This window comes from Myotis davidii, unplaced genomic scaffold, assembly GCF_000327345.1.
Source record: "Myotis davidii unplaced genomic scaffold, ASM32734v1 scaffold104, whole genome shotgun sequence".
NCBI lineage: Eukaryota > Metazoa > Chordata > Mammalia > Chiroptera > Vespertilionidae > Myotis > Myotis davidii.
Genome location: NW_006296625.1, coordinates 5,778,705 through 5,789,572, shown reverse-complemented (window position 1 = coordinate 5,789,572; position 10,868 = coordinate 5,778,705). Strand labels below are relative to the sequence as shown.

Below are 10,868 nucleotides of genomic sequence, written 5' to 3'. Positions count from 1 at the left end.
GAATAAATCTCTGTTCCCTTTTTCCTCCTCTTCTTTTGGTTCACCCATTAATTTTGTGGTGGCTCTTTTAATGCAGTCTAACAGTTCTTAAAGGGTTTCTTCATTTTTAAAAAAACCTTAGTTCTCTCTCCCATCTGATTTGCTCTATTTCTAGTGCTTTGTAATGCATTCATAACTGTTATTGAATTCTCTAGTTCCAGAATTTTTGGTTCTTTTAGAATTTCAGTATCTTTGGTAAAGTACTTCTTTCATCTGTTTTTCCCCAAAGTTATTGTATTGCCTCTCTGAGTCTTACAGTTTTTTGTATTTTCTTCATAACGATCATTTTGAATATTTTATCAGTGCTATCACAATATTCCATATTTTGGTCACTAGAATATTGTCATTTTCTTTTTGTGATATTATCATAATTTTTCATTGTCTGATGAAAAGTCCCTCTGCTGCTGCATTTGACATAGTGAACACCTTTGTTCACTTTGATTCTAACAGTTCAATAGGTTCTTAATTAGGAGCCAGTATCCTGTTGCCCACAGGAGGAAACATATTTCTTCAACTCTCTTTGTCTGCCTTCTTCCCTTTCCTTTTCATCCACGTAGTGAGTCTGGTCTCTTCTTAGAGCAACGGGTTTCTCCAGCTGCAGCATGCACAGCAGGGCAGACCTTTCCATTCACTACTTTCACTGCCTCTGCCAGAAAGGCTATGCTGGCCTACCTCTGCTGCCCCTCTCCTGGCTCTGCAGCCTTCTCTGAGACCCAGTCCACCCACTTTTGGGTGTACAGATGGATGGATCTCTTGAGTTTCCTGGTGTGCTGGGCAGAGAAGCACTTTTGTTCCGTTATGGATGTCTGACTAGTTGTAAGTCCAAAGGGAGAGAAAAAAGGAATGACTCAAGCCACCATGATGCTAACATTACCTACAAGAAAATGTTTTAACATAAATTCTTTCATAAACTTCATGAAACATATTGAAGACCATGGAACTGCCCATTGTTTTTATTTAAAATATTTTGCAAGGTAATCTCTGTACCTTGAATAGTGCTGTGTAATTATAGTTGTCTACGTATCTGTTTGGCCAATGATTCTTATCACATCCTTTAAACTTTCTTTTGCTCCCAACTTAAATCACTTTTCATGTACGCTTCCGACAAATGCTTAAGAAATTATTTATAAATCATTGTGAAAAACAAAGGAAGGAATAACAGCTAAGTATTAAATTGTTGGTCAGTCTATTTTATAGCTTATTTTGTTTATGAACACTAATCTCAGCTTGGTTTCCATGTCTTGTACAGTACTGCTAAAAAAAAATCACTTTGATGCTAAGTGCATTGTTTTATTGTTGAATTGTTTTTAAACACTTTTTAAAATGTGTACACATATCATAGGAACTATCAAAAAACCTTGAACTGAGTAGTAACAGTTTCCAACGACAGCTGCTTGCTGAAAAGAAAAGGGCATATGATGCTCATGATGAAAATAAAGTTCTTCAAAAGGAGCTACAGCAATTGCATCATAAGTTAAAGGTAAGCATTTTATTTTAAATCATTATATTCAACCTATAATATTTATTAGATGAAAACTTAATATTTTATACAGTGATACAGTATAATTTACAAAATTCCAATATCTTCAGCACCTATAGAGACAAGGTTTGTTGTCCAGCAGCCATGGCTCAGTGGTTGAGCTTGACCCATCAACTAGGAGGTCTTGGTTCGATCCCTGGTTGGGACACATGCCCTGGGTGCAGGAGGCAGCCAATCCTCATTCTTTCTGAAATCAATAAAAACATATATCATTACTGTATTCAATGTTTCATTTTTTTGACATAACTTATTTAAGTTATAAAATCCTGGAAGAAAATTATGGAAACTAGAGTTTTTCTGTCACATGGTTGAATAATTCAGTGTTCTTCCTCAGCTAACCCCATGCTTAATTATTTTTAAAGTTATTTTAAGTAATGCCCTTTCATTTTCGTAGTTTTTAGAGGAAATATTCAAATTAGTTACTTCGTTAAAATAGGTATTCTTTCCATTCTCTCCTGAGCTCATTGATGGGTTGAAATGTGCAAAATTTAGTGTTTAGACATTACCTTGCATAGAATTTTTACTCTTAATCAAATTATCAAAGAAGGCTATAGTCCCAAATGAACAAGAATACTTTTCTTTTTTTTACAAAACGATCTAATTTTTAACTTAGTCATTTATAACTCACATTTGAGAGACACTAATTAAATTCCTTGTCTCTGTTGCTGAGCCTGGAAGATAGTTTAGGTAGGACAATACTAGTCTATCAGATAGGAATGGGTAGAAAATTAATTTTGCCTTATTTTCTCTCAGTTTTTTTAACTATTACATACTGGATTTTGTAGGGAGAATCATTGCTCTACCCTAACCTGAAGGTCCTAGAGACATTCCTTCCTATAGTTAGGTAGTTATAAAGGGAAGCTGAACTAGGTATTCCAATTGGTAAGTAAAGTACCAATTGACAACATGAGGATTTTTGTTTTAAACTGAGAATATATGTCCTTAATAGTATTGGGTTTGTTTTCAGGAAAAGGAGAGAGAACTGGATATAAAAAACATATATTCTAATCGTCTACCAAAGTCTTCTCTAAAGAAAGAAAGAGAACAAATATCAAGAAAAAATGGTATAGTAGCTATTATTGTTGAAAAACATGTGGTAGCTATTACTAATAAAATAAATTCTGAAATAGAAGGAAGGCAAAGGGGAAAGAACTTCATTGAAATAAAATTTAAGTTTTCTTTCAACTACTGACTAGTTTAATACTAAATAGTTTTCAGAAATTCTTTCAACTTTATCAAGTTTTTCTGAGTTCACAAGTTATATAACTTATAAAAAAAATTTCTTTATAAGCATACCCCAAACTAGATATTATAATGTAATGAACCTTTATTTACATATCACCTCATGTTAACAGCTGTACGTTTTACTAATTCGATATTATAGTATAATGAACCTTTATTTACATATCACCTAACTTTAACAGTTATACATTTTACTAATTGTATTACTTTTCCCCAAAGTATTTTGAAGCAGTCATTTCATTCCTAAATACTTTGTTATTGTTATGCAAATATATTTATCTTTTTTTAAAAATAAAGGTTTAATTTCCCTCTTCTGTAAATTACAAAAAGTTAAAAACATAAATTTGAAAATGCTTTCATAGGATTTACCTGTCAGAATTGTTCTCAAGTTATGTAATTGCCAGTAAATCCTAGAAACAAAAATATTAATGTGAGTAGTCTTGGAGCTGAGCAAAATATGCATTATCTCATGTAGATGGTAAATATACATACGAGCTGAATTCCATGTATCTTAGCACTGTTTAATACAATTAGAAAAACTCTTTTATACTTTTCATGGTGTTTCAAGCTGCATGCCAGAGTGATTTTACATACCAGTGTACAAAAGGAGTGCAAACCAGTGAAGACTTCACGCTGGAAGAACTTCCTATTTTTCCACAAACAGTTATGTGTTATGAAAACAAATGGGAACCCGAATTTCTTCCTTTGGTGAGTTCACCAGTATGATTGGATACCCAATTCAGGGTTTGAAGTTATCCCTACAACACAAAATCAAACATTTTTAAATTTCAGCAGTGACACTAATGCTACATCTGTAAATATGCAACTCGCCTTTCAAAGAGACAGATAGCATATACATGTATATTTTATTAAATTGCTGTGGATTGACTCTTAGTTCACATTGCATCTTTCAGATGCTTCAGAAAGGTTAATTGTACCATCTGGGTTGGAAGTAGAAGGGAAGAAAAATTTACCAAGTGTCTTACCTTGTGTGTACCAAAATAGTCCCTCAAAATCCTTGTTTTTATGTTTAAAAGCAAATTATAGTAGCTTTCAAATGATTGATTAGAATTTGACTGCATTTAATTTGGGGGGCCTTCTATGTAATAGAATGTTGGAAGTTAAATGAAAGCTGAGCAAAGTAATTGCCATGAATCTGACTTTATACCATTCAAATTAGAGTGACATTCCGTGGGTCTGTGTTGGACCTTCATTTCATAGGCCTTAACATTCTGAATACCAGAAGGTACTTTTCTCTAAGAGGTTTTTCTCTTTAGTTTGAAATCCAAAGGAAACATGTAGCAGAGAGCCATCGTATTTTACATAATCCTTTATTTTGGGGCCTTTTGTAAGTTTTCCTGTGACCCTGAGATCTCTCTTGAAAGGATGAACTTTGTTCCTATGAATACTCTATTTTTTTATTTTGTTTTACAATTTAGACAAGTTAGCTCTATCATTGAGGATAGACATCATGTTAATTTTTCTTTTCAAAAGGGCAAAATACAGAATAACAAAGTAATTCTTTTTTAAACATTTTTATTGATTTCAGAGAGGAAGGGAGAGAGAGAAACATCAATGATGAGGGAGAATCTCTGATTGGCTGCCTCCTGCACGCCCCCTACTGGGTATTGAGCCCACAACCTGGGCATGTGCTCTTGACTGGAATCAAACCCAGGACCATTGAGTCTGCAGGCCAACCAACGCTCTATCCACTGAGCCAAAACATAATTCTTTAAGAGAATAAAAATATTTGGTGTTTAGAAGATTGAGTAGCAGGAACAGCAACTTGATATAGTGAAAAGAGGATAGCCTTGGAATTAACACTGCTTTTTAGTTAAATTCTGGTTCTGACATTTGAGTTGTATGGCTTCTTGGAGTTGCAATTTCCTAATTTATACAATGGGGGTGTGTTACCTTTTAGGGTTGTTGTAATAACTAATAATGAAGTTTATGAAGCTCTTTAAGACTGATCCTAACACTTTTAAAGGGCCTCAGAAAATGGAAGGAAGTTAAAGTACAGGCCAAGTTGCTTTTAGAAAGAGACTCAGAATACAATGGCTCAGACAAAATACAAGTTTCTTTTTCTTGTAATAGACTGAAGGTCAATGAGTGGGCCCAGAATAGGTAGACAGCTTTATTTCATTCTTTATCTTACTGTTCTTCCATCTTAAAGAGTGTAGTTCTCTTCTCTATGCTTGAAAATGGCTCACCACCCCTATGAGAAGGAGGAATAAGGAAGTACAGGGCAAGCAGCTTTTGCTTCTATACATGTGATCAGAAGTTGTATACATAGTACTTCCACTCCTACCTTATTGGTCCTGTCTAGCTGCAAGGGAGGCTACTCAGTGTAGTCTCCAGTTAAGCAACCCTGTTCTTTGCTAAAACTCAAGTATTTTATAACTAAAAGGGAGGAGGGGAAGATGGATACTAGGGGACAGTACTCAACTAATACAAGTCTACTAAAAATACTAATAGACATTTTACTCTTAAGAAAAATTACACATCTGAAAGGGGCATCAGAAACTAGGAATGTAAGTTGATATTTTTATTTGATTTAAATATTACAAATTTATTAACTGAAGGCTTATACTAGAGCAGTGGTTCTCAACCTGTGGGTCGCGACCCCATTGGCGGTCAAACGACCCTTTCACAGGGGTCGCCTAAGACCATCCTGCATACCAGATGTTTACATTACAATTCATAACAGCAACATTTCAGTTATGAAGTAGCAACGAAAATAATTTTATGGTTGGGTCACAACATGAGGAACCGTATTTAAAGGGCCAGAAGGTTGAGAACCATTGTACTAGAGGCTCGGTGCATGAAATTTGTGCATGGGTAGGGTCCCTAGGCCTGGCCGGCGATCCGGGCCAATGGGGACCTTCATTCTGCGCCGCCCCCTGTTGGTCAGCACACGTCATAGCGAGTGGTTGAAGTCCTGGTCAGTCAAACTCCCGAGGGGACAATTTGCAGTTAGCCTTTTATTATATAGGATTGGTTTTGATATAGCTTATAAATGCTTCTTTAAGAAATAAACCTGTGTGCTTTTGCAGCATCTTTCAAAGGATGTTACTTCTGACTTACTGAAAAACTTGCTTTAATTTCTCAGTTGGTATCACGCTTACTGGGAGATAAATCTACAATATTTAAGTAGCCTCTCCTTTTTTTTTTTAAACAATGTGTAATAGGACCTGAAATCTCAAGAGAAAGATGAGCATGAAGAAGCAGGGATTCTAAACCCAGTTGAGGAAAGAGAAGAAAATTTTGTTAAAGATCAAAGAAGCCATGTTGTAAAACAAGAGGTTGAGAAGCTGGAGGATGGTGAGTTTGTTTAAGCAAGTGATGAGTCAGCATCCCTTGGGAAAGGGTTAACATCCCCTAATGTCTTCCAGCTGAAGAGTGAGTTGGATATACAGAACAAAAAAAGATTGATACAGTGGTAGGGAATAATGACAAAGTTACCTTCAAAAATTCAGGCGAAGGGAAAAAATTTACTTGTATATTAATTAAAGTTTGATTAACATATGACTGAAGTACAACTGCTTTATTGTCTTGACCTTGAAACTCTCTAGCGTGTAGACTAGCCCAAGCATTAAAATTAATGAATTGTGAGGTCCTGAATATATTCCTATAATTTTTCATTGATTTTAATAAGTTAATCTTTAACATGTTCAACCATTGGTGTGGAAGTTTAGTGAACCAACCCACATGATTTCAGATACTATACATGAAGCTCAGGAATAAAATTAATTTCCCTCTGGATAAAAGGTCTTAAAGGTGTAGATGAGGCTAATCCTTTGATTGTATTTTATTATGTAGTAGCCGCTTACAGAGAAATCCTTTTTTCCCCTCTTAAAGTTAATGGAACATAAAATTGTGAGTACTGGTAATTGTTACTTAAATTAGTGTATGGATTTAAAACAATGTAACAGTTGAATAGAAGCTATTTTTACATCACTATTGGCTAATCCAAAAGGATTTTGCTTTCACATGTTAAACTATAGAATAGACAATTAGGTGTTCTGTTCATTCCTTTCTAGGTACCAGGAAAAGGAATAAAGTAACAGACTGTCACTTTTCTTTGTCCTTTTTGACTTATATTTTTCCTGGAGTTCATATGGAATGATTTCTTACATAAGTAAGAATGTTTGCTGTTCTTACATATGTTAATATTTTTAATTTGTTCACCTGGAAATCATTTCAAAATTATAGCAAACTAGCAATAGCCAAAGAACTGTTTTTCTCCAAAATAAGGACAGTCTCTTAATATCATTTCATTCCAGTATAGTTTTCAACCTCAGTAAATTTTACTTTGATACAACCCATTTCTCTAATCTGCTGTCTACATTCGTTTTATCAGCTGACACAGTATTGTCCTTCATAGCATTTTTTAAAATATTTCATGAGATTGATACTACTGATGAAGACCCATTTTTTAAAAAATAGAATGTTCATTTGTAGTTTATCTGAAGCTTTCTCTTAATTAGATTTAGGTTAATGCATCTTCTGTCAGAATATTACATAAGTTATGTATCTGTCTCAGGATATGACATCCATTTTTTAAGTTTAAGATAAGTCTTCCCCATGCATCCCACCGCCCCCCTTACGGTGTCCATTTTCAATATACTGATAATGCCCAAATTAAATAAAGCCTGTTGTTTTGTAAAAGATGAGAGTTGAGGTTTTATGTTTAAAAATATTGACTGTTACAAATTTCAGTTTTAAAATTTGATTTCATACAGAATGGGAAAGAGAAGAACTTGCTAAAAAGCAAAAAGAAAAGACATCTATGCTGGAGATAGAAGAAAAGCCAGCATTGGAAACTGGAAGATACCAAGTGGAAATGTACCAAATTCAAAATATTGATGAAGGGGAAGAAGACAGACTGAAGAGAGAACTGCTGCTTGCTAAACTGAAGGAAATCAGCAGAGAACAAGAGTCTCTGAATCTAAAATATCCTCCTCTGCCGTTGCTACCTGATTTGGAATCTAAACTGCACTCCCCAAAGAGAAGCCCCAAACAATACCTGTTCTCTGACTCCTTAGAGAGATTCTTTAATGGGCATCATTTACAAGACATCAGTGTTTTAACTGCAAAAGGAGATGGTCAGACTCCAGGAAGTATCAGGAGCCCACTCTCTCCAAATGAGCTTGCATTTGGCAGCTACGTACCTTCATTTGCAAACACAAGGAAGTCCAGTCCATTTAGCCAAAAGAGTAGCCTTTTGGATTTCCAAAGAAACAGTATAGAGAAACTTAGTAGTAAAGGCAGTGCAGAATTAACCACAAGAAGAGAGAAAAAAGCCAATCTGATGGAACAGCTGTTTGGTACAAGTGCCAGCAGCACCGGGTCCTCTAAAAGCAGTGACCGGAGTTCTCTCGCTGCCAACAAGGGAGACTCTGACCCTTTAAATGTTCTCCCTGGGGACAAAAGCAGCAGGGGTGGGGAACATGATGAAGGTGACTTCATCAGTGAAGGAAGAGGTTTTAATCCAAACAGACACAGATTAAAAAAGGCAAACCATAAGCCAGCTGATTCTGTAGAAGATGAAATTGAAGAAGCACTGAGATGAGTAACTAGGGTATACATTTTTTTTCCAATTTTAAATACAATATTTTAATAGTATATGTTATAAACATTTAGACTTTTTAATATTGAAAAGTTCTTATTAAGGAATGATTTTAATAGATAAGTAGAGTATATCACACCACTTAGCTAGTTTGCCAAGTATGAAGAAGGCTCTTTTGAATGAAACGAAAAAATAGAGATACATATCTTAACTTCGTTTTACTTTATTTACACATAGGTTCTACCTTTTAAATCAGCTCTTTGGGAAGTTTAACTACATTGGAGTTCATTTTCTATTTTTAATTCCTATTTATTTGTACTTAGCTCAGTGAGGATATAACCAAGAATAGCCTCCCTGCTGATTATTGAAAATAAATTATGAGAGACTCTGTTGGAAGTGTTGAAACTCCCAGGTGGCGGAGAACGGGCGCTATTTCGGAGCCTCGTCTTTACTGGATAGGGGTGCAGGTCCCTTTCTTATATGGCAAGTCAGAGCTACTTTTAAGTGGAAGCTGTCAACATTGGGATTTCCCATTCCTTTGGAAGGAACCAGAGTTAAGCACTACTCATTTCCCAATTATAAGTCCCATAAATAACTTCCTAAAACTGTGCTAACATATTAGGTTCAATTCAGAAGACGTTTATTTGCATGGACAATTCTCCTGACATGGCTTCCAGTGTAAACAGTAATTCCTCTTGTTCTCCTAAATTATTTAAATCTGAGATTTCATTCCAGTATAGAAAGATTTTCAACTCAATTATGTTTCCAAATTATGTAACTTGGAAATTTTAAAATATATATACTATGAAGATTTGAACTTACGGTCAAACGAAAGAATGATAGTGTAATACAATTGCAGTTAAAGGAGTTTTAGAAATGGGATTTCTGACTTGCAAAGTAGGGGGATGTTTTACTATTGAAATGCATTTGCTTCAGTCTTTTGCTCTTTGTAGCTCACTTTATCTACAAAAGATTCTATGACCTTGGATTATGCTGGGTATGGTTGGTCTGTAAGTAGTAATACATTACCAACCAAGGAGAGGTTTCTGTTAACATTTAAAATGGCAAGTGGTAGAAATAGTGTGTTGAAGGAAGAGTTAAAAAAATGTAGATTGGCACTTATTCTAAAGTGAGGTGGTTTTTTTATTTTTCACTTAGTATGATTTCTAATGCCAGGCATACATGCTGATGAGGGTGCAAGTTTTATCTTGAGTCCTTATAAATGCTTATTATTGACTATAATTTCATAACTGTTTGACACGACTTACCTGGTTAGGTCTCTAATTAAAAGATATACCAGCAGTTTTTTAAATTGTATTCCTGTCATTGGGAATTGACTCTCCCAAAAGTGCTAAACTGTATTTTTAAATGTTTTAATAAATACATTTTTATACCTGATGTAAATACACATTTTGTGTAGTCTAATATATGTGAACCACAATATTGTAATGAAGTTCTTGATAAAATATTATATTAATTTTGTTCATAACTGCTAGTTTTTCTGCCAAAAGTATTCTAATATTTAGGTTACTTTGTCTTACAAGCTTTTCAAAAAGGATTTTGGTAAAGTTTTATATTCAGGTCATTTTAATTACTCTCTTACTTTCCTCTACCTGGTGTTTTCTAGGCTCTTTAACCAGATGCAAAAGACAGAATTATTAAATTTAAACCTAAAATTAAGTCATAGACTTAGAAGCATTATGGTCTGGAGCATTAAAATTGGAGATTAAAATGTATAGAACAAGTTTTTCTTTATGAACAAACCATAGAGAATAAATCATTTATATCTAAATGTCAAGTAAAATTTGTTATTTGTACTCAGAACTTTTATTAATAAAAGTTAAAAACTATAACTTGTTGTTTGAGTGATACTTTAGGTCCCTTAGGAAATATATAATGGAAACAAGGTTAATTTTTATTTCATTATTCACATCTTTTTAGCTGAATTTGCCCTAAATCAGATTAGTATGCTAGTCTTACCAGATAATTATAGTTTTAATTAGCCTTTTTACCCTTAATAGCTATCATAATGACAGATATTCCTCACAATATAAAAAAGTGAGGGTAAAGAACTAAATTGAGTCATAAACTTATTATATGGCTGACTTGTTCCTGTTTTTATTCTCCTCTCCATCTCATTCAGACATACTAAAACCTTATTCCTTGTTGGTTATTAGTTGTGTATCTGCCTGGTGAAAAGGGGATGGGAAACTTGTATTACAGTAACAAAATGGACTTTTTAGGATTAAAGAAGGTACCAAAAATTGTCAAGGAAGGATCTGCCTTTAAAGCTTTTTCCTTTCTACACAGTAAATGCTCCTTTCACAAGAAAGTCCCCTATTATATCATTTGAAAGTGCTCTTTTAGTAAAGAGCATGTATTCATTCATTGTGAGTGCTTCCTGGGTGTGTTGCACTGCATTAGATGCCAGGAGAGTAAGACAGACCTGTCCACTGCCCACACAGAGTGGATGCAGAA

General features: G+C 34.4%; 1 protein-coding gene across 4 annotated transcripts in view; it reads left to right on the top strand.

The window, feature by feature from the left end:
• Positions 1-10,240, top strand: part of LCA5 (Leber congenital amaurosis 5) — a 43,197-nt gene extending 32,957 nt beyond the window's left edge. For 3 of the 4 annotated variants that reach the window (XM_006772186.2, XM_006772185.2, XM_015569450.1), the window contains exons 4-8: positions 1,382-1,519; positions 2,547-2,643; positions 3,390-3,529; positions 6,010-6,142; positions 7,564-10,240. In XM_006772186.2, coding sequence (XP_006772249.1) covers positions 1,382-1,519; positions 2,547-2,643; positions 3,390-3,529; positions 6,010-6,142; positions 7,564-8,393 — 1,338 coding nt within the window. In that variant the 3' untranslated portion in view covers positions 8,394-10,240. The remainder of the gene's footprint in view (positions 1-1,381; positions 1,520-2,546; positions 2,644-3,389; positions 3,530-6,009; positions 6,143-7,563) is intronic. The other variant, XM_006772189.2, reaches the window with a different exon arrangement.
• Positions 10,241-10,868: the final 628 nt, after the last annotated feature.